This window comes from Heterodontus francisci, chromosome 30 (assembly GCF_036365525.1).
Source record: "Heterodontus francisci isolate sHetFra1 chromosome 30, sHetFra1.hap1, whole genome shotgun sequence".
NCBI classification, from domain to species: domain Eukaryota; kingdom Metazoa; phylum Chordata; class Chondrichthyes; order Heterodontiformes; family Heterodontidae; genus Heterodontus; species Heterodontus francisci.
Genome location: NC_090400.1, coordinates 33,324,954 through 33,349,646, shown reverse-complemented (window position 1 = coordinate 33,349,646; position 24,693 = coordinate 33,324,954). Strand labels below are relative to the sequence as shown.

Here is a 24,693-nt window from a genome sequence, read left to right as displayed (position 1 = left end):
AGCAGAGGCAGAAACCCTCAACTCATTTAAAAAGGTGTCTGGATATGCACCTCAAGTGCAGTAACCTGCAGGGCTACGGACCAAATGCTGGAAGGTGGGATTAGGCTGGGGAGCTCGTTTTCCTGCTGACGCAGACACGATGGACGAAGTAGCCTCTTTCTGTTCTGTAAACTTTATGATTCCCGCCTGCCCGGTTAACCTTTCACCTCCTTGTTCATCAAGAATATATCTATCTCTGCCTTAAAAATATTAAAAGACTCTCTTTCTCAAAAGTTGGTGGAAGCAGAGTTCCAAAGACTTACGACCCTCAGAGAACAAGTTTCTCCTATCGCCATCTTAAATGGGCAACCTCATTTTTATAAACAGTGACCTCTAGTTCTAGATTCTCCCACACAGGGAAACATCCTTTCCACATCCACCCTGTCAAGACCCCTCAGAATCTTAAGTGCTCCAATCAAGCCACCTTGTACTCTTCTAAACTCCAGCGGCTACAAGCCTAGCCTGTCCAACCTTTCCTCACAAGACAACCCGCCCATTCCAGGTATTAGTCTAGGAAGCAGTTCAGAGAAAATTTACAACATGCACATCCTTCTTTAAATAAGGAGACCAATATGTACACTGTACTCCAGCTATGGTCTCACCAATACCCTGTATAACTGAAACATAACCTCCCTATTTTTGTATTTAATTTCCCTCACAATAAACGATAACATTCTATTAGCTTTTCTAGTTACGTGCTGTAACTGCATACGAATCTTTTGTGATTCATGCATTAGGACATGCAGATCCCTCTGAATCTCAGAGCTCTGCAATCTCACCATTTAGATAATATGCTTTTTATTCTTCCTGTCAAAATGGACAATTTCACATGTTTTCCCACATTACACTCCATTTGCCAGATCTTTGCCCGCTCACTTAACCTATCTATATCGCTTTGTAGCCTCATGTCCTCTTCATAAATTATTTTCCTACCTCTTTGTCATCCTTGACATATATTGGTGAGATTAATTTGGATTAGTTCCCTTAGATAGCTGACAAATTAACAGCATTAGGTGCCAGGCTCTGGAATAGATTAAAGTCTAGAATCTTGTAGTTAGAAATGTTTCCAAAACTTAAATAACCTTATTATGAGCTGGCAGCATTACACTAGTTGTCTCTTCTTTCTCCAAAAGGAGGACATTAGCTGCTGAGATGTCCGAGTAAATCCATCCATTCCTCCTGGATCCTCTGCCCTTGGGTAATATCACCTTCCCCACTGGTAGCTATATCTGGGCAAAGCGACCTAAATCCCTCCTCCCTTAATTTAAGTGAGATACTTATCACTGCCTAGTACAGCTGCACAATTCTTCAGTGAACAGCTAAGTAATTAGTCCCACTCTTTTCCCATATCCCTGCAAATTTTTCCTTAAGTATATATCCAATTCCCTTTTGAAATCTATTAAATTTTCTTTCATCCTCAGGCAGTGCATTCCAGATTACAAAAACTATCTGTCCTCTGGTTCTTTTGCCAATTATCTCAAGTTTATATACTTTGGCTACCGACCCTCCAGCCACTGGAAACAATTTCTCTTTATTTACACTCATCAACCACCGCCCCCACCCCCCCACCCCACCCTCAATTTTGAATATTTCCATTTAATTTCTGCATAACTTCTCTGCTCTAAGGAAAGCAATCCCAGATTCTCCAGTCTCCTTGAAATCTCTCATCCCGGGTATCATTCTGGTAAATCTCCTCTGCACCCTCTCCAAGGTCTTGCCATTCTTCCCAAAGAGTGGTGCCCAGAAATGGACACAGTACTCCAGCTCGGGCCAAACCAATAATTTTATAAAGGACTAGTAATACTTTATTTCTTTTGTACTCTATGCTGTTTATAAAACTAAGGAAGCCGCATGCATTTTTGACAGCTTTGTCAACTGTTCCGGCCACTTTCAAAGCCGTACATATGTAACTCCCAGGTCCCTCTGTTCCTGCATGCCCGCACCCTTTAAAATTGTGGGATTTCATGTATATTGCCGCTCCTCATTCCTCCTCTCAAAATGCACTTCACACTTTTCAGCATTAAATTTCATCTGCCATATGTCTCCACCATTGTACCTATGTCCTCCTCCTGAAGTTTGTTCATTGTTGACTATTTTTCCAAGTTTTCAGTCTTCAAGACTGAATTTTACTATCACTATGTTGTATATGTTCAATTTCCAAAGAAACCTCCTAAATTCTATCATAGAATCATGGAATGATTCAGCGCAGGTGGTGACCATTTGGTCCTTTTGCACTTTGTGTCCAATTGGCCAATCCGATGATAAACTCTTCAAATGTCAATCATCTGAGGCAGCCCCACTGATGCACTTGATAACTTCCAAAATCAATGAAGACCAGTATCTAGATATACCTGGTCACTTGTTTACTCCTTCGCTGATCAGATCTTTGCTAACAAAGAGATTGTGTACAGAACTAGATCAGACAGGACATCTTTATGCCCCCATAATGCAGTCTGCAGGTACATGGTCTTGACAGCATGTCTTTTATCCCTGTTAAGGAATACTTTGTTTGTAGAAACCTTCACCCTTCTTTTACATTAAGTCCAACGACTGATTCCATTTTGAAGACACATTTTAAAGCAGTGCTTTGGGTATTTGTTCTAAAGGAGCACCACAGCAAAGCTTCATCCTGTTCACCTGACATTTACAACTTAACATTTCCAGCAGGGATACTCGATAAAAATCAGGAGCAAGGACCCTAGCCATTTTTCCTCTCTTTAGCTCATGAGCAGTGTGAGCAACTTTAGCGCCCATCAGTGATCTTAGCACAGACTGACATCAAACAAGGTACCTCCTTGGTTTGGTTTACTCAGCTACTTGCGGTCTTGACCAGTGAAACAACAACTTACATTTATATAGTACCTATAACATTGTAAAACCAGTGCGAGATAGCCTCTTTTCTTCCAAGCAGAAACCGCTCATCTTATACTAAAGAAAATGGCATCCCAATCTAGATCTGAACATCAGGACATGATGTAAAAGGAGGTAACAAACTAGTTCTCTACTTCTGAAACATTACCACCTTTACACTGTCAACCAAAGTATATTGGCAGAATATTTTAAAAAACAACTTAATGGAATCAGTGTTTTAAGTCTGCTCCCAAAGGAGTTCATTTACCAGCTCAATTTCATAAAATATACCAGGCACCACTAATCTAAACCCCTCTGTAATCCATCCAGTTGTTTCAAACTTTTCTATATGCAATAACCTCTGCAAGTATTTAGAGTTGGACTGAAGTGGTAACCTTAGTTGCATCAATCCAGCCCACAATAACATACAGCTTAAAATGTTTCAGTCACTCTGACTCAGTGGCCATAAAGTCATTAAGTGCTATGGGTGCAGTGGGAAGTGCTGTTCTGACAATCGGTTTAGGGGGCAGAGGGTGGGGGCAGGGAAAGCAACAAAATTAGCAATGTAACAGAACTTTATCCAACAGCCAAAGTGATTTGTAAGGTGTTTGAGCCTGACACTGGAAACAAAAAGCAGAAAAATTTCCATTTCCCATCACTGCCATCCTTCAAAAATTCCCCTAATTTGTGAAGTCCAGTTTCCAGAATCCTTAGCGAACTTTGTCTCCTTCAATTCCACCTAAACATCCAAATCAAGAATGTTATCTAGAAACTCAGCCCATATTACTATTATCTCCTGATAAAGGCAAGAGGATTAAAGTGCAGAAACCACCCAAAAGAACATTACCCTTCACAGGGAAAAGCAATTATCTCTCAAACAACTCCCACAGCAGAAGCAATAATAAAACACCTACCCCTTCAGGAGCACAATCCATAATAATGTCTCCTTTCCACATTACTTATGCAGCATCTACCAAGCAAAAAAAAAAGTCTTTAAAATGGGGCTGCTGTGAAAGGAGGAAGATTCTTTCTGGGTTCTGCTGTACCACAGCCTCATGCTAATCTCAATGCAACAAGTTTTTTTTTTGCAGCGTTTTAGTGCTGTGTCCAAAATATTTACATGAGCATTCTATCTTAAAGAATTTCAATATACTGCAGAAATTCAGAAATTAAACACAGAAATATTACAACCCGATTAAAATGATCACCATTTCACCCAGCTATCCCAAATAACTGCAATTTTTAATATCTGAAAAGAGGCCCTAAATAAAATAACTTTTTATTGCATATTTCACAATGGCAGGATTAACATTTAGTCATAACTTTTGTCTTTAAACGGCTTAATTAAAGTTCTTACTTAAAGGCTTCAGCCTCTTGCAAAGGCTTGGGCTTGATATCTTTGCCCTGCGCTGCGACACTGTGAAGTGAATTTAGCTTGTGTAGTGTGAGCACATGCAACGTAAATCAATATTTTAAGTTGCACAAGTACCAGTCTATTATACAACGGTAATATTTTTCTTTAGCTACTAACACTTCCTGCCCAGCAACTTTTCTTCAAATAATGTTGAAAAATAAGAGAATAACTTTCAAAAGTTTTGTTTTGACAAAGTTTATAATGAGTTTTTAAAAATTTGAAAAGGCTGAGAAATAGGGAAAAGGAAAGGGGTCTGAGAAAGAGAGAGGAGAAAGTGGGAATAACACACCCTGGATAAATGGATGTATATGAAGGACTTATGCTTCAGTCGTGCAGAGCCTTGTTCAGACCCTATCTGGAGTACTGCGTTCAGTTTTGGGCAATGCATCTCAGGGAGCAAACACTGGCCTTGGCCAAGGTATGTTGCTGATTTACCACAGTGATAACAGAACCTAAAGTATTATTTATGACAACAGGTTGTATACACCTGGAATGTATTTCTTTGAGTTTAGATGGTTGAAGGGTAATCTAATTGAGGTCCTTAATGGTACTCAATAGGATAGATGTAGCAAACTATTTCTTTTTTAAAATCAAAATACTGCAGATGCTGGAAAACAAATAAAAACAGAAAGTGCTGGAAATACTCAGCAGATCTGGCAGCATCTGAGGAGAGAGAAGCAGAATTAACATTTCAGATTAGTGACCTTTCATCAGAACTGGCAAAGGAGAGAAATGTAATACGTTTTAAGCAAATAAAGTGGGGGTGGGGAGGAAAGAGAACAAAAGGGAAAGTGTGTGATAGAACAGAGTGCCAAAGAGATTAACTGACAAGGAGGTCATGGGGCAAAGACAAAGACAGTGTGCTAATGGAGTGGTGAAAGACAAAGCATTAGTGCAGAGGGAGTATTAATCACAGAATAATGAGCAGCCCTAGCCAAAAGCACAAACATGAAAAAAAAGTAGGCAGGCAGATGGCAACAAAACCATAAAAAAGGAACATAATAATAATAAAAAAGGGCAGTCATGCTCTGAAGTTATTGAACTCAGCAGGCTGCAGCGTGCCTAATCTGAAAATGAGGTGCTGTTCCTTGAGTTTGCGTTGATGCTCACTGTGTTACGACTAGGTGAGAAAGGTGTTGAAATGGCAAGCGACCGGAAGATCGGGATCATGTTTTCGGACCAAGCGGAGGTGTCCCGCAAAGCGGTCACTCAATCTGCGTTTGGTCTCCCCAATGTAGAGGAGACTGCATTGTGGGCAGCGAACACAGGGGGTATACTAAACTGAAATGACAAGTGAATCACTGCTTCACCTGAAAGGAGTGTTTGAGGCCTTGGATGGTGAGGAGAGAGAGGAGGTAAGAGGGAAGGTATTACACCTCCTGCAATTGCATGGGAAGGGGATGAGGTGTCGGGCGAGGTAACGGAGGAGTGGACCAGGGCATTGTGGAGGGAACGATCCTTTTGGAATGCTGACAGGGAGGGAAGGGGAAGATGCATTTGGTGGTGGCATCACACTGGAGGTGGCGAAAATGGCAGAGGATGATCCTTTGGATGTATAGGCTGGTGGGGTGGAAAGTGAGGACAAGGGGAACCCTGTCGCGGTTCTGGGAGGGAGGGGACGGGGTGAGGGTAGAGGTGCAGGAAAATGGATCGGACACTATTTTTTTTGTTGCAGAATCCAGAAGAGGCACAATCTTCAAAATTAGAATTAGCGATTTAGCAGAGAAATCAAAGAGCATACACACACACAAAAAAAAGAGATTTGCAGGATTTGGAACATTCTTTCCCAAAAGGCTGTGGATGCTGAGTCCACTGAGATTTCTAAGACTGAGATGGATATATTTTGGAGTTGAAGTGATCAGCATGATCTGATAGAATGGCAAACAGGCTTGAGATGCTGAATTGTTCCTACATTTCCTATTATAACGACCGCGGCAGGAGCAGTGCACTGTTTATTCTAGTCCCACTTCTCCACGGGTCACAACATATTTAAATTTTTTCTCACTTACTGATGGTCACAGACTCTATTTTTATTCCAGAATAAAACACAACCAGGGTTTCTTTAATGAACAAAATTATCAGATTATAAAACAAGTCTTAACCAGTAATGAAGTAAAGCATAAACAGATAGAAATATTAAAGTTCACTTTTTGCCTTAGCCCTTCACACTCACACAAATTTCGGTTAACCAGAAAAATAAAGGGATTTTTGTTTAGAACTTTATCACAGACCAAAAAAAAAAATACTTGGGCTGAATACTTGATCATTCTTGAAGAAACAGCAGATGAATGATGTTGAGTTCCAAAAATGCACAGTCTGGCCTCCAAGTGCACGTAGACTGGTCACTGGGATCTTTTAGAACAGTACTTTTCAGGCGGAGAATTAATTTAGCAGGCTTTTCTTCAAAGACAGAAGACGACATGAGCTGACACAATGGACTTCTCAGGGTCTTTTACAGTGGTGCTGGAAATCGGAGCTGGATTGTGGCCTTCTCTCCTTCCTTGGGATTCTCCTCTCAGCTTGAAGTTCTCTCTTTTTATTCAGTTGAACCCCAACTCAAAAAAATTCAAAAGTGAAACTGACAACGAGGTCAACCTTTTGACCTCCAATCTTGACCTGTCACTTCTTTGTAAACAACTTCTCCAGGTGTCCAAAGTTCTCTGTTGTTTATCGAACTGGAAGTCAGGTGGTTTCCCAGAAAGGCCAGTTGTTGTTGCAGGAAGACAGATGGTTTCCCGGAAAGGGAAACTTTATTCCTCTCAGACCTCTCAGTGCCTCTTTTTGAAAAACAGTCCCTATAAATGTTTTTTTTTAAGTTGTGGCCTTTACATGACCCCCTTTGAAAACCCCAAAGTTTAACATTTCTTCAATCTTTCAAAGAGAATCCTCAAAAAAATATATTTAACAAAACAGAGGCACTTTTGTAACACTATACTAAAAAAAACCTGCCACACAAAATTTCATATTTGTCTAATTTAAATAAATGTAAGCATTTAACATTGCGAATATCATTGCCACATTGCAATACTTATTTCCCTTCAAAAGCACGATTCCACTGAATAACATCATGGGGTGAACTGCGCCATGATTTGAGTCATCATTACATCAACAAAGCCATCCATTTACAGCAGAAAAATCCATTTTTAATAACAGGTCACACCAATCCAAATCTTTGCTTATCAGGTCTGGAGACAGACACAAGTATATAGTCAGCATGGCAGCAAAAGTCATCCAAGATTGACAAGCAAAAAATATATGTTATATTTAGAAACACTGGCTTGTTTGTACAAGATGACATCTTACAAATATTTGTTTCTGAAGCAAAAGTATAGAATTTGAGGAATCATCTTGGAAATATATTGAATTACTTACTTTAGCCTGCCAGTAATGTGCACGCATTACCTATTTTATTGGTATATTGAATTAAGTTGAACCTTTGGACTTTCAAACTCCTTATTTCAACACTAAAATGTCATCTTGTGCCATGAAGAGCTACATTTAGGCATATAGTATACTGTCAAGTCTTGTGGGGGGGGGGGGGGGGGGGGGGGGTGGTCGGGGAACAAATTCCTGATCTGAATTTCAAAGAATACCAGTTCATACCAGCTGCGCATATTGACCTGTCTAAATTTGCCTTTAACTGTTCCAAACTGAAATTCTTAAAAAGGAAACATTCCACCAAAATGAAATTACAGTAGTTAACCTTAGCCAGGAGAGACACTGATCAGCCAGCATCGGTACCTTATCACAGAAGGGGTGAGCTATAGACGTTGCAGCTTGCCCAAGATATGACCCAAAACGAAAGCTATTTTAAGTCGGTTTTCATATTCCTACTTTTTGGATCTAATTTTTTTTTTAAATTCTTTGCATGGGATGTTGGTGTCACTGGCAAGACCAGCATTTGTTGCCCATCTCTAATTTCCCTTGACAACTGAGTGGCTTGATTGACCTTTTCAGAGGGCAGTTAAGAGTCAACCACATTGGAGTCACCTGTAGGCCAGACCAGGTTCGGACAGCAGATTTCTTTCCTTAAAGGAAATTAGTGAACCAGATGTGTTTTTACAACAATCGATGATAGTAATGGGGCCTTGAAACTGAGACGAGCTTTCAATTCCAGATTTTATCAATTGAAAATAAATTCCACCAGCTGCCGTCGTGGGATTTAAACCCATGTCCCCACAGCATTAACCTTGGCATCTGGATGACTAGTTCAGTGACATTACCACTACGCTACTGTCTCCCCCAAAAATTTTACATATAGAGTTGGAACATAAAGTCTAACTTGTGACATGGCTTCCATTTTAATAGTTCTAATGTGCAGCCTACACAAGACAAGAAAACAACTGTCTCTTTGGGAAGATTTATAAAGTAATTACCTATTTTGTGGCCACTCGGAGTGAGATTATCAATTCCAACTGGATTTGGGATAGTTTGCACTATAGACCCATGATCACAGGATATTAGATCATGACCGTCAAAACTCATCTTGTTTCATTTCACGTAGGATCCGCACAGCCAGCAGACAGTACATCCATCAACCTGGGTGGCCTCAGGGGTGAAAGGCCAGTGTACAACATACTGCTCCACCCAGTTTACCCATATTCAGATAATTATCCAATTCCTTTTTGGGTTACGTTATAACCAATGCCTCACTTATGGTGAACATTCCATTTTCAACAATCCTCCTAATTTCCCTTTCATTCATCCAATCTTAATCCTGAGTCTTTACCATCACCCCATTATTGATATGCCAACTAATGGAAATATTCTCACACTAGTGTTACGACCAATGTGGGAGTAATACACTGTTAATTTAGTCCCACTACTCCACAGGTCATAGCATATTAGTAAAGTTTGCCACCTACTGGAAATTAGCCAAATTAAACACTTTATTTATCCCCAGAACAAAGCACACCAAATCAGGTTTCTTTAAACAACAAAATTAACTATTAATAAACAAAGTTTTAAACGATAGTGAGATAAATCTATACTTAGGAAAATATTTTATAACTCAATCTTACTAACCCTCATCCACACACATACATTCAAAAACCAACAGTTAACCAGTATTAAAAGGTTGTTTTGTTTTAAGTTGCAACGATTTCTTAGGAATAAAATAATTAATTGTCACAGTCTGGTAGGATATTCATGGGTCATTGAGGTGCCCCAGAGTCGAGTGCCACTCGAAGTCTCTCCAGCTGAAATTAATAAACAGTTAATGATGGGCAGGTGTTCAAGGCAATTCGTCTGCAGCAGGCTTCACACAGATCATTCAGCAAAAGGTTGCAGCAACAGGTCTACTTAACTTTTAAAATAGCAGCCTTAATAGCAGAAGCTTCCTTGAGATTTCAGATTCTCTCAAACACAAATGGCAACAGGACTCACTCTTGAGGCAGAGATTTTCCGGAGAACTTCAACAATGCAGGCTTCCTCTCAGCAAAGGAGCCTTTCTCCAGAGAGCAACAACTCCTCTTTCCCTGGGTCTTTTCTCTTTCCAGGCAGAGCACAGACCCAACTCAAATGTATTTTTTTTAAAAAACAAGAGAGCGATGAGCGTTCAGGGAGAGTTCTTTTTCTGGTCTGCAAACCCAAATCTCCAACAGCAACTGGCTTCGCAACTCAAAAGCAAAACTGACAATTTTTAACAACCTAGTCACAAGGCAGTCATAAGTATTTCTGGTTGCTTGGATACAAGTTTTACAGCCTGCAGTTCAAACACCAGATCTCAGCAGTCACTGTTCACAGAAAGTCCTTTTTCTCAGTCTTAAAGGCACACAGTTTTTGAGAGGGTGGCTAGTGTCACGAGAGTTTTGATTTTTTTTTAAACTATCAATTTTTAAAGTCTTAGTTCTCCTAACCTTCTCCATTCTAACGAAAAGCTCCATCATTATAACCTCATTCATGATCATTTCAATGAATCTTCAAACATCAGATGGCATTTTACTCTCATGTTTATTTTGAAGCAGGGCTTCATATAAGTACACAATTTAGAAAGCATGCCTGTTAAGTAGATGCAACAAAGCATTAAATGAATATACCCATGTGCTATTCTCTGAAATGTTGGAATGTGGGCTTGTGTCTCAGGCTACTGATGGAAGCCCAGAGCAGATGCTGCATGGTTCCTTGCAAGGAGGGATTTTAAAAATTCCCAGTAGTCAATTTGCCCAGGTCTTCTTTCTTGCTTCTAAGTGTCAACTTATAAAAAGTGACATTACCTGGGGAAAAAGCGGTCTGCCTTCTCGGCTGTGGATTACTGGGACTTCCACATGACCACCATTCACTTGTTGTCCAAGGGTTATGATCCAAGTAGCAGAAGGTCACTGGATGTTTTTTTGACAGAGGGGGAAATCAGAGCTTTGTCCAGTTCTAATCCCCAGCATACCTTACACGAACAATTACTATAATCACAGCTTCAAACACTGGCATACTTGCACCTCCCAACTCTTTCAACATCCAACTGTTTGCGAGAAAGACTCTGAATATAAGCAGATAATCAGTTGTCACATCAATGGTCATCACATCAATGAGGCACTCTAATACGCACTGTGCCAAACCCCTGCAAACAAGAACTGACCAGGCGTTTTAGAGAGATTGGAGATTTTAGTCAATCCTCAAGTATCAGATTAAACACACGCTTAATTTCTTAGAAAAAATATTTTGGTCAACTAACTTTTAAGAAGATATCCGATGTATATGCAGAGGCCTGAAGATGTCAATTCGCACATCCATTCAGGTCAGTGCTCTGAACAGAGTATTAGTGGAATTCCTGAGTCAGAGATTTCAGTATTGAACAATCTGACCTCAAAAGAAATGAAAGATGTCAGTCAGAGATGGTGCTGTGGTCATTATCTGAGATAATGAAGGGACCAATACTGGTAACACCACCTTTAGAGACAAAATTGAGCAATAAAAAGGCTGATTTTGTTTTGAAAGTGATTCTGGTTGTGTTAATATTTGAGTAATTCATAGTCTAAGTGAGGAAATGTTGGACCAGTTTTTTTTCTCAAGAGGGTCATCAAGAGGACACAAAGAACTGGTTTGCAAACAATATTTACTGGTTATCACATGGCAAGTTAAAAGAGAACAGAAACCCTGGGGAAGATGTGGGCAGAGAAGTGACAGTCGCGCGCCCGTTGACAGGACAAGCTCGGGAGCAGCAGCGCGAACCTGAGACAGTAACAGACTCGCAAGCTTTTGGTTTGTGTGTTTACCTTCTGGAATGAGATAAAGTTAGCGCCTGCTGCTAAAGAAGTGGCACAGAGGAAGAGATCAGATTGTTGCTGAATGTTTAAAGAGTCAAGCCTGCCGAAGAAGAGAATTCCCAAGGAAGGAGAGAAGACCACAACCCAGCTCAGCTTTCCTGCACCTCTCTAAAAGACCCCGAGAAGTCCACTGTGTCAACTCATCGCATCTCCTGTTTTTGGAGAAAAGCCTGATAAATTAATTCTCAATGCCGCCTGAAAAAATTTGTTTTAAATGATCCCAGTGACTGATCTACGTGTACTCGGAAGCTAGACTGTATGCCAGTTTTGGAACAACATATCTCATCTGCGGTTTTCTTCAAAAATGAGCAAGTATTCAGCCCAAGTGTTTTTTTGTCCTTAACAGAGCTCTGAACAAAAATCCCTTTTATTTTTCCAGTCAACTGGTGTACATATTTGTGCGAGTGTGAGGGGCTAAGGTAAAAAGGGAACTTTAATTTGTTTATACTTTACTTCATTACTGGTTAAGGCTTGTTTTATAATAAACTGATAAATTCGTTTCTTAAAGAAACCTGATTGTGTTTTATTCTGGGATAAAAATAGAGTCTATGATTGACTATCAGTAAGTGGGAAAAATCTAAATATGTTGTGACTGGTGGAGAAGTGGGACTAGAATAAACAGTGCACTCCTGCTGCTTTGGTTGTAACAATTTGCACTGCAATCGTTAAGCAGCTTGATCAGCTTTGCTAGTTGCTGATTTATTTCAAGAATGTGAAAGTTTGTGGCCTTTAGCTATCCTGCAAAAAGAGTGGGACTAAGTGGTCACAAGCAGCCTAGTCCAAAATATTGAAACTATTGTTAATCCAATATATTCATAACAGAACACAAGGAAGAGAAAAAGATTTCTATCAGACAAGTCCATGGTAGTGGAATAATATTTCATCAAATGTTCAGATAGTGTGGGACAGCTCATGATACTAAAAATTGTTTGATATCAAATATTTCCTTTCAAAAAAAGCAGTCATACTTTCTTCGTTTTACAACTAGCAGACTTTTTAAAGTAACAGAAGAACCTCAGACAGTCTTAATTTTCCACCATGGTGAACATTCCTTACATCACCCCAACCTGCAGCAGGCATTTTAAATTTTTTGGATAATTGAGACTATATCTAATGTTGCATTCTATACATGCTCCATTCACTAACAGTAACATGTTTAAACATGCAGGCTCTACCAATTTTAAAAGTTAGCAGTTCTCTGTGGAAGCTGTTAAGATCACTGAAGGCAGGCAACACCTTTAGCATATACTTCTGTAGCTGGAAGCTTGTGGCTGGCCAGCTCTCAGACACATTGCAGGTCTAGTGGTTGGAATAATTTGCACGTCTGTGGGTGAACATTGAGCCAATAGATCACCAGATTAATCTGCAGGTTCAGTGCCAGGTATTCATCAGGAGCAGAAAAGAGGAGGGGAAAAAAAGCACCGAAAGCCCCAAATCCTATTGGTCTTTCATTACCCGTGAATATTCTCAAAGTATAGAAAATTGAGATTCCATTGTCCATGTCCTTCCCCTGTTACTTAAACAACAACAGTTTATCAGAAAGTTCTCTTGCTTATTTATATCATGGTTAAGTTCAAGTTCTTCCATTCGTCTTGATGATAAGGCTGCATGGTTTTTACTAACAGATCAGTTGATAGATAATGAACAAAGCGTGCCAGGCCTTTCCATCAGATGCAAGATACAGTCCTTTCATAAACTAAATTGGTCAATTCGAACATTGTTTTAGTACACCCTAGACACAGCTCTCAAAGTTTCTAGCTTGGTCTTGGTTGTTCTTTGCAAGAATACAGAGAAATCTATGCCAATCTCAAATCATCACTTACTCTATTTACAAATTTGCATCTGGTCCACCATCATTTCCTCACTCCAAATGGCTTTCCAAGTTTTACGTTTAACATGCTATAAGGTCTGGAATGCATTTCAAGTAAGTAATTTCTGGCTCTAACTTCTGTTTGTTAATCTTCCCACTACCCCAGGCACCATATTTTATTCTCTCACAATAAAACAGACTTAAGAGTTTTATTTAATCAGCGCTTGGTTTGCAAAGAAATACTGCTTCCTTTTCCTATTGCCATGGTCCTGTAGTTTCTTTTCCAGAATATGCAGTTTGCCTTTAAGGCTTGCAAGGGATCAGTATTGCTTTAAGAGCCAGCAAGAGTTATAGGAAGGTGCATTTTCGTTGCCTTACAAACAGCCATTTGGAGACTGCGATTCAAAGGGTGCATCTCAATACCATGGAAACAGCCACTGGGAGTGAGCCTGATGCGATACATTTGTTACAATTCAGTTTGAACTGGCAGTTAGTAAGACAGTTTGAACACACTGACAGAGGACACAGAGACACAGCTGTGGTGTTCAGACACCTGAAAAAGAGCTCTCAACCATTTAAACTGAAGGAATAGGAATTTAGTCTGTTGAATTATTATCTCTCAAAATTTTAAAAAGTCAAGGCAAGACACAGATCTCTGGTAATTTAAATTGAAGGAAGGGAAGTTGGACTGTGACAATCTTTTATCCTTCAAAAACTCTAAAGTCAGATTGATTCTATTGAAATTCGCTGGACTTCAAGCAACATTCGCAGGAGAAGGAAAGCATCAACTACTGCTGAAGTTAGACTATGGACTGTTCTACTGTGGAAGATTTCGAACAACATTCTGCGAGGACTTCAAGCAACATTGGACTGGAAATTTGCAAGGACTCTAATTTTTTCTATTTTAAATGTTTATATCTTCATAGTGTTTAAGAATTTAGTTTTTCTAATTGAAGAGTTAATTTGTTGATTTAAAAAGACACCTGGTTTGGTTAGCCTCATTCGGGGGTTAATAGATGGTACAATTTGGCAGGGTCTTTCTTTAATGTAGAAAGTTTTAAATGATATGTTAGCCGATCTGTGGAACAACTGGATTGAATTAACAGTGCATTGGTCACACCACAATCAGAATCGTATATTTTGATTGGGGGCTTTGACAGGAGCGGTCGGTCATAACACTATATGGAGGTTGTATTACACTTTACAAGTAGTTATGCTGTCACAACAATTATTTGTAAATCAATTTTGATGAACAATGGAATAATATCAAGCTCTTTTGCTATGTGTAACCACACTTCACATAAAAAGATACTTTTTCCCCTCCAATATAGGGATAACACTTTTAATCCAAATAGTACAGTGTAGCTTCCTTTCAGGGCCATTGGAGTGGGATACGGTGAACATTATTTTGCTACATGCTATGGAATGGCAGCCTTCAGCGTTGTCCCTTTATGAATCAAAAAAATGGCTCTATGTTAAATATCCTGTCAATTTATCCACTGCATTTAATAAAGTGTACTTACAGTCTAATGACTTGCCCATATACACTCACTGAAGTGTCTCGATCACTTCTTTATCCTCCTTTATTAATTGTTTGAGGCTGAACCACTCTGTCTGCAACCTTGCTGTCATATCTGTCCCCAAGCTGAACATCCGTCCACTTATCCACGCCATTACTAAAGTCACCTATTGCTACCTCCATAACATCGTTCAAGTCCACTCCTGCCTCAGCTCATCTGCTGCTGAAACCCTCATTCATGCCTCTGTTAGCTCTAGACTTGACTATTCCAACGCACTCCAGGCTGGCCTCTGACCGTCGACCCTCTGTAAACTGGACATCATCCAAACCTCCAAAGCCCATGTCTTTACTTGTGCCAATGCTTGGTCACCCATCATCCCTGTGCTTGCTGGGCATTAGCTCCCAGTCAAGCCGCACCTCGATTTAAAATGCTCATCCATGTTTTCAAGTCCCTTCATGTCCACCTCCCTCCCCATCTCTAATCTCTCCAGACCCACAACCTTCCAAAATATCTGTGTTCATCTAATTCTGGCCTTTTGAACATCCCCGATTTTTATTATGATTGTATTTTCCCCCTTCTCTTTAGCTTTGCACTTCCCAGCAAGACAGTTGGAAAATGACCTTCTCCAGAACTCTTTCAATATCACAGTTGAACCTTCATCTGACAGATGTGCTAGAACAAGTCAAGATGGTTCATCCAGTGATTTTTTTTTTCTCCTTCCTTGTACCTTGAGCCCACACTCACCTACCAGGGACTGGGTTAAAGAGCTATCTTTGCAAACTTTAGGGAACTGTGACTTATGCATTCCTATACAGCGACAGTCGAACATGACGTCCCAGGAAACTTGAGGCCCAGTGACAGACACAGCAGACTATATCTTAGTTATTCGATCCCACATGGAGACAGTGGGAAAGTCACTGCACCCTAAGCAAATCAATTTACTCAGGGTTTTTTTTTTTTTAAATATGATACTCCAAAGGGATAAAGGTATATTAAACCTTACAGTGGGTAGTTAGTGTAAATTCCCAACCAGTTTAGTAAGAAGCAGTGTTTCAAACAGTATTTTTACAAACTCCAATCAATGACACTTTTCACATCTGTTTAATCAATTAAATTAACCAATTCAGTTGATGAAAAAACTATATTCTACACAGATCATCCTGCTGTTTGTGTACATTTGGTAGATTCACTATTTACTTTGTATTAAAACACAGCACTGGACAACATTTTACATTTGGGTCAGAATTGTTCACAGTGGGGGAGAATGACACTATTATTTTGATGGACCAGAATGCTATACTTCAGTCACATATATGGAGTTGATATAAAAATATGAACTTGGCATGCTTTCTCCCTGTTCTCCTGAAGGTGCTGACTGTGTTCACCCACCACAGGTGGCACTTGCACTCAAGTAGCTCTTAAAATGGCTATTCATGTGAAAAACTAGACAGTGAACATCAATGGGCATTTTGTTCATAGATAGTATTATAAATATGCTGGCTCCTGTCTTCACCAGATGTTTACTCACTCCCTCTCCAGCAGGGGTTACAGAACAGCAACCAAAAACAGGAGCTGTGATTGTTGCCTCTTCAGTTTTGGTGCAGAGAAACCAACTATAGCACCCGAACTGCAATCATTTAACTAGCACAAATTGGAAGTGAATTGGGGACCTCTGGTCAGTATGGTTTAATACCACACCAGATGGTGCATCGATAGCATTCTACTTGCTAAATATAGTGATCAGTATTCAACTTTGAGAAATCACCTGAAAATAATAGAATTTATTTAACTTATTTCAACATCCTGTCCAAACAGGAAAAGCACAATACAACTTATTGCAGATTTCTTCCTGTGATAATTTGGACTTTCTTTTCTCTTATTTGTGCACTCAAGATGAGGAATGTCCATTGTTCATGCTAAGGGAAGGAATTCTTCCCATTTCAGACTCCCAGTCTCAGTCAGGTTCAGCACAGCCAGATGCAGAATAAAAAGGTCCCCCTATTCTGCCTCACAGCCAATAGAATAGCTCTTAATGCAGTCACCAATGTGACTTCATTTCCTGTACCAGCCACTCTGCCAAACGGCATTAGGCCTATGCTCAAAAGCTGCTAGACTGCGATTCCTCAAACTCATTTCACAGAGAACTGTACAGGTAGTAAACAGAGGAGACTCATTCCATCATATTCCATAGGCTCAGAATAAGGGGTAGGGCATTTAAGACTGAGATGATGAGGAATTTCTTCACTCAGAAGGTGGTGAATCTTTGGAATTCTCTACCTCAGAGTGCTGTGGAAGCACAATCATTGAGCATGCTCACGACAGAAATCCAACGATATCTAGCTACTAATGACATCAAGGGATACGGGGATAGCGCAGGAAAGTGTCGTTGAGGTAGAGAGGTGCTTGAGAGTCCCACCTCAGTCAGGCCATAATGGACCCAGCCCTTGGCAGGCTAAACAAAGAGAAGGGCGCGCAGAAAGACCTACAGCTCGTAGGGTCCCAAAGCGCACACGTGAGGTCGTGGATCCAGATCCTACAAGATTTGGACTGCACCTCACTCTTCTTCCACTCGCTGGAAAAATGGCAGGGGATCCGTCAGCAGCTCGTTGAGTTGCTGGCCAAGGACAGATATTCCGCCACAGATCCGGGGTGGATGGGCCTACTGGTCTGTAACATTACAGCATATTGTTCTCTCTGGTTCCGTCCAGTGAGGACGCGCGCAGCGTTTTGTGGGTGGACCTGCCCAGGTCAGCCCAGAGGGCGCCGAATGATTGGAGGCTCCGCTCACATTGGCGGAGCTGACCAGCTCCCTCCACCAGCTCTTGAGGGACAAATCCCCTGGGCTGGATGGGCAGACCACGGAGTTCCTCAGGGCATTCTGGGACATCCTGAGGGGCGATTACGCATGGGTCCTGGGGGAAAACCTGGCGACTGGGGAGATGGCCCTCCTGTGGTGCAGGGTGGTCATCGCCCTGCTGCCCAAGAGGGGCGATCTCCGCTTGCTTAAGAACTGGCGACCCGTCTCCCTCCTCAGGACAGATTATAAGATCTTCGCCTGGACTATGACTACAAGCCTGGGCTCCAGTCCTACACGGTCCTGGGCCGGTCCATCCAGGACAACATCCACTTGGTCAGGGACCTGATCCATCTTTCCCAGAGGGAGTACAGAGGCGATTTACAAAAATGTTGCCAGGGCTTGAAATTTGAAGCTATGAGGAAAGATTGGATAGGCTGGGGTTGTTTTCCTTGGAGCAGAGGAGGCTGAGGGATGACTTGGTTGAGGTGTACAAAATTATGAGGGGCCTAGATAGAGTAGACAGGAAGGATCTGTTTCCCCTAGCAGAAAGGTCAATTACTAGGGGGCACAGATTTAAGGTGATTGGTAGAATGATTAGCGGGGACATGAGGAATAAATTTCACCCAGAGGGTGGTGGGTGTCTGGAATTCACTGCCCGGAACGGTGGTGGAGGCAGAAACCCTCAATTCTTTTAAAAGGTACCTGGACATGCACCTGAAGTGCTATTACCTGCAGGGCTATGGACGAGGTGCTGGAAGGTGGGATTAGGTTGGGCAGCTACTTTCTTTTCCGTCCAGCATGGACACTACAAGCTGAATGGCCTCCTTCTGTGCCGTAATTTTTCTATGTTTCTATGATCAGCCATGATTTAATTGAATGGCGGAGCAGGCTTGACGGGCTGAATGGCCTACTCCTGTTCCTATCAGTCTGAGGTGGATTTGAACCTAGGTCCCACAGGTGAAAGGCCACTGCTGGACTCAACAGAACACCCAGGTGGCCCCACTTAGATTAGAGAAAAGTATTAAAAGGTCAAAAATCTGGGGAAAAAGATACAAAATTGCTCAATTGGGAATAAAATATACAAAAGTGCAATTCAGTAACAATATGGTGTTATTCTTATCAGAGCTTATTCCTCATTTACTATACTCGAACCATAAGGTACCTGACGAAAATGCACACAATGTACAAGGTCACTATCATTTGTATAAATTTTAACAGCGTGTTTCATTGTACATAGGTTGGTGATTTCCACGGCAATGCCTAATGTTGAACAGAAAAGCAACTTTTTGCAGTCTGTAAGTGTGAGAACAAAATTTTCGAGAACAGAATAAGATGGGGACATTTAAGATGAAATAATTAATCATGTATTACTAACAAGCTAACCTCGGAGCTGCAGAGACAGCTTATCAGAAATGCCTTCATAACTTCAGGGCTGCAGAGGCAACTTGTCAGCAGAAACAGACTAACAAGCAGAAACTAACAGGAATTTCACCATTGGCCTTGCAACTGGTACAGCGCAATAGCAGAAAGAGACATTATGCTTCAACAACACTCTTATCTCATCACCCAGACATGACACGTTCCTAAGGAACAGTTAGTGTGAGAAACATACTGACCAGGCAAACCCACACCCCTTGTCCGAGGGTGGCTCAGCCTAACGGTCCGAAGAGATAGGGAAATGAGAAACTGCTTGAGGAGAGGATGACAAAGCAGTACCCCAATCAGGCCCTAACACCAAGAAACTGCAGAGTTTGTAAACCAATTGGGAACATAAAGGGGGTGTCACTGATTTGTAAGAATAACTATAATAAGGCTTGATTTGGCGCGAAGAGTTGGTTCAGTTCAGTTCGGGGGGTGGGGGGTTAGTTCAGGGTTAGTTTAGTGTGTGTGGTGCTTTAGTTTTGGGTAGTTCAGTGTTAGTTCAGTGTATGTGTTGCTTTTAGTTTTAGTTCAGTTCATTGTTAAGTTTTCTGAAGATGTAACAATTAAGTACTGCAATAAAGTTTCTTAAAGCTGCAGTCGGACTTCGTCTCTTTTTGGTGTAACCAATGAGAACAGGAAAATTGAGATCCAACAGTAAGGGAGAACAAGACCAACTTGCATTTACAGTGTCTTTAATGTAGAAAATCATACCACAAAGTTGTAATCAGAATACTATTTCCAGCATACACTTGCTCTCACAACTCTATGTCTGCCTTTTCATCCGTGCAATTAGGCTTTTGCTTGCTTGCAGCACGAAGACCATCCATTCTTATTGACTGCAGCCATAATCCACTATTCCTCTTCATCTTTCATGACTCTCAACAGCATTCAACCACTCAATTCTCCTCCACAATCCACCACTGTGGCACTGCCCAACTTTGGTTTCAGTCCTGCTTGTTCTAACTGAGAAAGAAATGTTATCTTACCGTAACTCAGTTAATGGCACCCTTGGCTCGGAGTCAGAAGGTTGTGGGTTCAAGACCCACTCCAAAAACATATGCTGCTTTATCAGAGTCTTTCAGATGAGACGTTTAACTGAGGTCCTGTCTGCCCCTTCAGGTGGACATAAAAGATTCCTTGGCACTATTTGGAAGAGCAGCACAGTAAATGTCCTCAGTGTTCTGGCCAACATTTATTCTTCTACCATACTTCTAAAAAAAAAACTGATTTGCTGGTCATTTTGGTGATGTTTGTGGAAGCTTGCTGCTCACAAATTGGCTGCCAACTTTAGTACACTGGTGACTACACTTCACGCTGGCTGTGAAGTATTTCAGATTTCTTAAAAGGCACTATATAAATGCAAGTCTTTCACTTACATATGGCTATTTCTTCTCCCAACCTAAAACAAAATTATGTCATGATATGCACTGAGTAGGCCTGGGGATCCATTCAACATCATGCTAATGTGCATAACAATACACAAAACTAACTCCAATTATTAAAAAAAAAGAGTCTAACAAAGCACAATATGCACAAAAATACAAGTCTCCAACACTTGTCTGGAGGCCTTGAATTAAAAAGATTGTCATCAAGAATTTGAATGCATTCATCTGTCATTGTCCACCATACTCTTGGTGGAAAACATTCCCACTGCAAGTACAGCCAATGCAAAGCAATTTCAGCTTAACAATGCTAAACTGGTAGAATAAAATCAGAGTACGACCCAATTCCAGAGCAAAAAGGAGTGCAATTCTGGGCAGAGCAGTTCCAAACTCCTTGGGCTGAACAACCTGGAACGCAAATCTGGTTTGCAAAGTATTTGAGGTGGGGTGAGGAGGTGGTTGTTTGACCAGATACCTTATTTAATTTAAATATTGAAAAACATTGGTCCTTCCCTCCCTGCTAGTTAAAATATTTAGATTTCTAACTTTCAGCAAACCATTTTGCACACGCATGCATCCAGGCATGCTCACAGCTCTCTCCTAAACAGGACAGATAGAAATTCTAGTCAGGCAGGAGGCAAGCAGCGTAAGCCGGGTTCAGGAATTCAAACTAGCCAAGGCCTGTAGCTGCAGTTAGGCTTCTTTTTATATTGCTTGGTAATTTCAAATACCACATTGAAAGATCCCTCTTTTGAAACTTCATTGTACCAATGAATAAGAACTTTGCTCTGAATCTGAGGAACAGAAAGCATCTTGAAAATGCATTGCTACAACACAAAATCGTAATTTGTAAATGTTACATTTGGTCATGGAGTACAGAGGAACACAAAGTCGGATTTGGATCAGTCAGTCTGTAACCTCATTTAAAATATTTCAAAATTGCAACTATCTTGAAAATTTGTAAATCAAAGACCACAGAAGTACTTTGGGAAATCAGAATCATTGTCATGCAAAGATAATCTGCCTCTTCTACCATTTGATTCTGAAATACATAAGGAAACCTAATTTTGTTTTGTCAACCTGCATCCATGTACTGCACTCCTAACTACACAAACTGGACAGTTTGAAAAATGAATGTTTCTGGCAAAGGGCATGTCAAATTAAGGGGCAGATTAATAATTCAAGTCCCTAGATATATCAGTATGACAGTAGAATCTTTAAATCAATGATACGTTGAATGAATTGTTTAAAAAACGTTAAATAATTCAGAATTAGTTATCCTTTCAACTAGTGATAAATAACGAACAAAGCAGCCAGATTTACACAAAGTGCAAGATTTAAACAGTCTGGGGTGGGGGCGCTGCCATGTCATTATTAATGAAAAGAAATAGTCAGAGCTGATCTTCTTTCTCAGAGTTCGATAAAATTAATTCATAAGTGCACTAAGCAAAGTGTAGTAACTTACTCATAGATTTACGAGAGATGCTTTGTATACAAGCAGAAAACTTGCCTTGAGATGTTGCAAGTTGAAGGAGCACATGGATAGTGACAGCAATGTACTCAACCTACACAGCAACCTGGTTGTCTATAAATAACCATGTATCATGCAGCCAAGATCTGGTAAGACATGAGGTATGTTTGTTAAGACTTTCAACTGTATGTTGAATGGCTGCCCTACTGTGGTATGGGCATGCAAAAGACTCAATAAAATTGCTGTAAACTTGGGAGGATTTAGCACAGGTGAGGATTCAATCTTGGGCCATCTATCCAATACTTGGTTCTATTGTCAAATAGTCTTTACCCTGCCAAATTCCTTAAACATGCTGTCTTCTACACCCAGTCCCAAGCCTTTTAAGGTAGCGAACAGGTTGTCAGAATTCTAAGAACACACTGCTGTTTGAGGTAGGTACCCTAAAGTGCTAAATAGGGCAATACTTCTCAGACCCACTTTATGCAGAAGCACATGTACTTTACCAACCACAGGCGAGGTCTGTACCACTCAGTTACTTACTTCACGACAGGATTCCTTTTCACTTAATTTTTGCCTGGCGCTTCCTGCCCTTCCCATCTCTACTGCCCTCCCACCCCAATTAATGTATAAAAACAGCAGCTTAACACAAACTTGCACCCCTTGAATAAAAATGGAAACGCTTCCTATTAAAAAAAACTACTTTAAGTATAGCTAGATATGAGAACACTCTTTCTTCAAAACTCCATCCAATATAAAAAGAGTGAAATATAAAGCAACAGATCAATTCTAAGAATGTGCATTTGTGAACAATTAATGCTAATTTGTGCCTGGCTCCTGATTGTAATTAGCAGGAACTCAGCAAAGGATAGAACAAGTACAACAATCCCTGATCTCTAAATTTGACAATTGTGGAAGCTTGAACTTTACAATACTCCAAATGACAACGTTTTCTCTTTTTTAAAAAAAAGTCAAGCTTTACCTTCTATTGATACAATGAAGGAGGCAATAATTCTGAAACACTGCAGTTATAAACAAGAAAACTACCTGTAACAGGACACGGATTCTTTTCACTGTTCTTAATATAGTTGGACAGCGATCTCAGCCTGACTGTCATGACGGGGGGCGGGGGGGGGGGAAATCAGGAATCATTTCAGCTTATACACTCTGGAATACTTCGGAGGACCCAGCTGCAGAACAGTTTTGCCAGGGGAGCGGGAAAAGGACAAGTTGTTTACTGAGATTTTGGAAAATTAGCCACTGGACAGGCTGAGAAAACAATTTACAAAAGGGCAGGACAATTACATATAAAATTATAAAAGCAATGGAGTGATCAATGGTCATTTCATAATGTGTCTTAATAAACACTCCGGGCGCATCAATAAAATCAGCCGCTGACAAGCAATAACAAAATTAAAAGATCACCGGCATTTTCAGCTTCGGAGTACGCGTTGATTGAAATGCACTTTATTAATCAGACTTGCACCAAATAGCCCAGTGCTTTTCAGTGAAAAACTAAACTTTTCCTAATACACACACCGAGGTTACACAAATTCTTCGCAACCAAAAATGCCATTAACGTATTTGTCATTTCGACAGTGTTCTCAGTAGGTTGAAACGTCTCAAAAGTGTCTCACACGATGAAGTACTTTCAGATTCAGAACCCGTTGTTCTGCGGGCAACAACTGATAGAAGCAACAGCTGAGGCCGAAAGGTTTCAAGGTATGAAGTGGGGCGGGGAGAGGGGGTGTAATGTGGATCGAGGAGAACGAGAAAACCAGGATTCGGCCATCGCAGTAACGGCGCCGAGTGAAAGATCGCTATGCCAGGCTTTTCCCTGCCACAAATCTACCAAAAATCGGTAGAATTATTTTGAGAAAAACTGGGTTGGCGATCCACTCCTTTAATATTGGCGACAGGTGCATTCCGCCACAAAAGAAAGATGTGGGGAATTGCCCGGTCCAAGGTTCGGGTTTTAGTTTCAATGAACAAGCGCTTTGCACCAGACAACACGCCGAGAGTTTACTGCCGGCTGCATGGTTTCAGCCAAGATGGTTGCAAACCGATATTCTGTCTCGGTAACAAATGATTGTCTCTTCCACCTCAATCCTGGCTTGAAAGGGCTGAGAGAGGACAGCCGCGGGGGCAGGAGGCTCAACACCCGGGGACTGGCTACCCTCGCCCTCCCTCTCACACCGTCTGTCTGCCTGCCTGTCCCTCTTACCTCGATTTTGTCCACACTCCGGGCGCATCCCACCACTTTCATGCCATGCTGAACCAGCGCCCGGGCGATGGCCGCGCCGATCCCCACCGAGGCTCCGGTTACCAGGGCCACGCGTCCCTTCCAACGCTCCATTTCGGCGGGACCCTCGCTCGATCTCTTCACAACGCGGGCTGAGAATGAGAAGACCAGGAGATGTGGGCCCGAAAAACACCAGAAAAAAATGCTTCGGCCACTCACTCTCGCCGGGGAAGAACTTCCAGCGAAAAAAAAACCCTCCCCTCCCGCTCGGTCTCTCCCTCCCAATCCCGCTGGGCGCCGCGATGCACGCTGGGATTTGTAGTCCGCTCCTGCTAGGCCTCCGGCGGAAATGCCCGATCGAGAACCACAACTCCCAGAGGGTAAAGCGGCCCTCCAGCGCAAGCGCGCTGATCACCAGCGCGTCACTCCCAGCCCCCCGGAGATCAGGTGGCGGCTGCATTGACAGGTCTCTGCTCCCCGGGGAGAG

At 41.3% G+C, this 24,693-nt stretch overlaps 1 protein-coding gene across 3 annotated transcripts in view; it reads right to left on the bottom strand.

Moving 5' to 3' along the window:
* Window positions 1-24,493, bottom strand: part of dhrs11a (dehydrogenase/reductase 11a) — a 137,198-nt gene extending 112,705 nt beyond the window's left edge. For all 3 annotated transcript variants that reach the window (XM_068010331.1, XM_068010332.1, XM_068010330.1), the window contains exon 1: window positions 24,189-24,493. In XM_068010331.1, the coding sequence (XP_067866432.1) occupies window positions 24,189-24,320 (132 nt within the window). In that variant the 5' untranslated portion in view covers window positions 24,321-24,493. The remainder of the gene's footprint in view (window positions 1-24,188) is intronic.
* Between the last annotated feature and the right edge of the window lie 200 nt (window positions 24,494-24,693).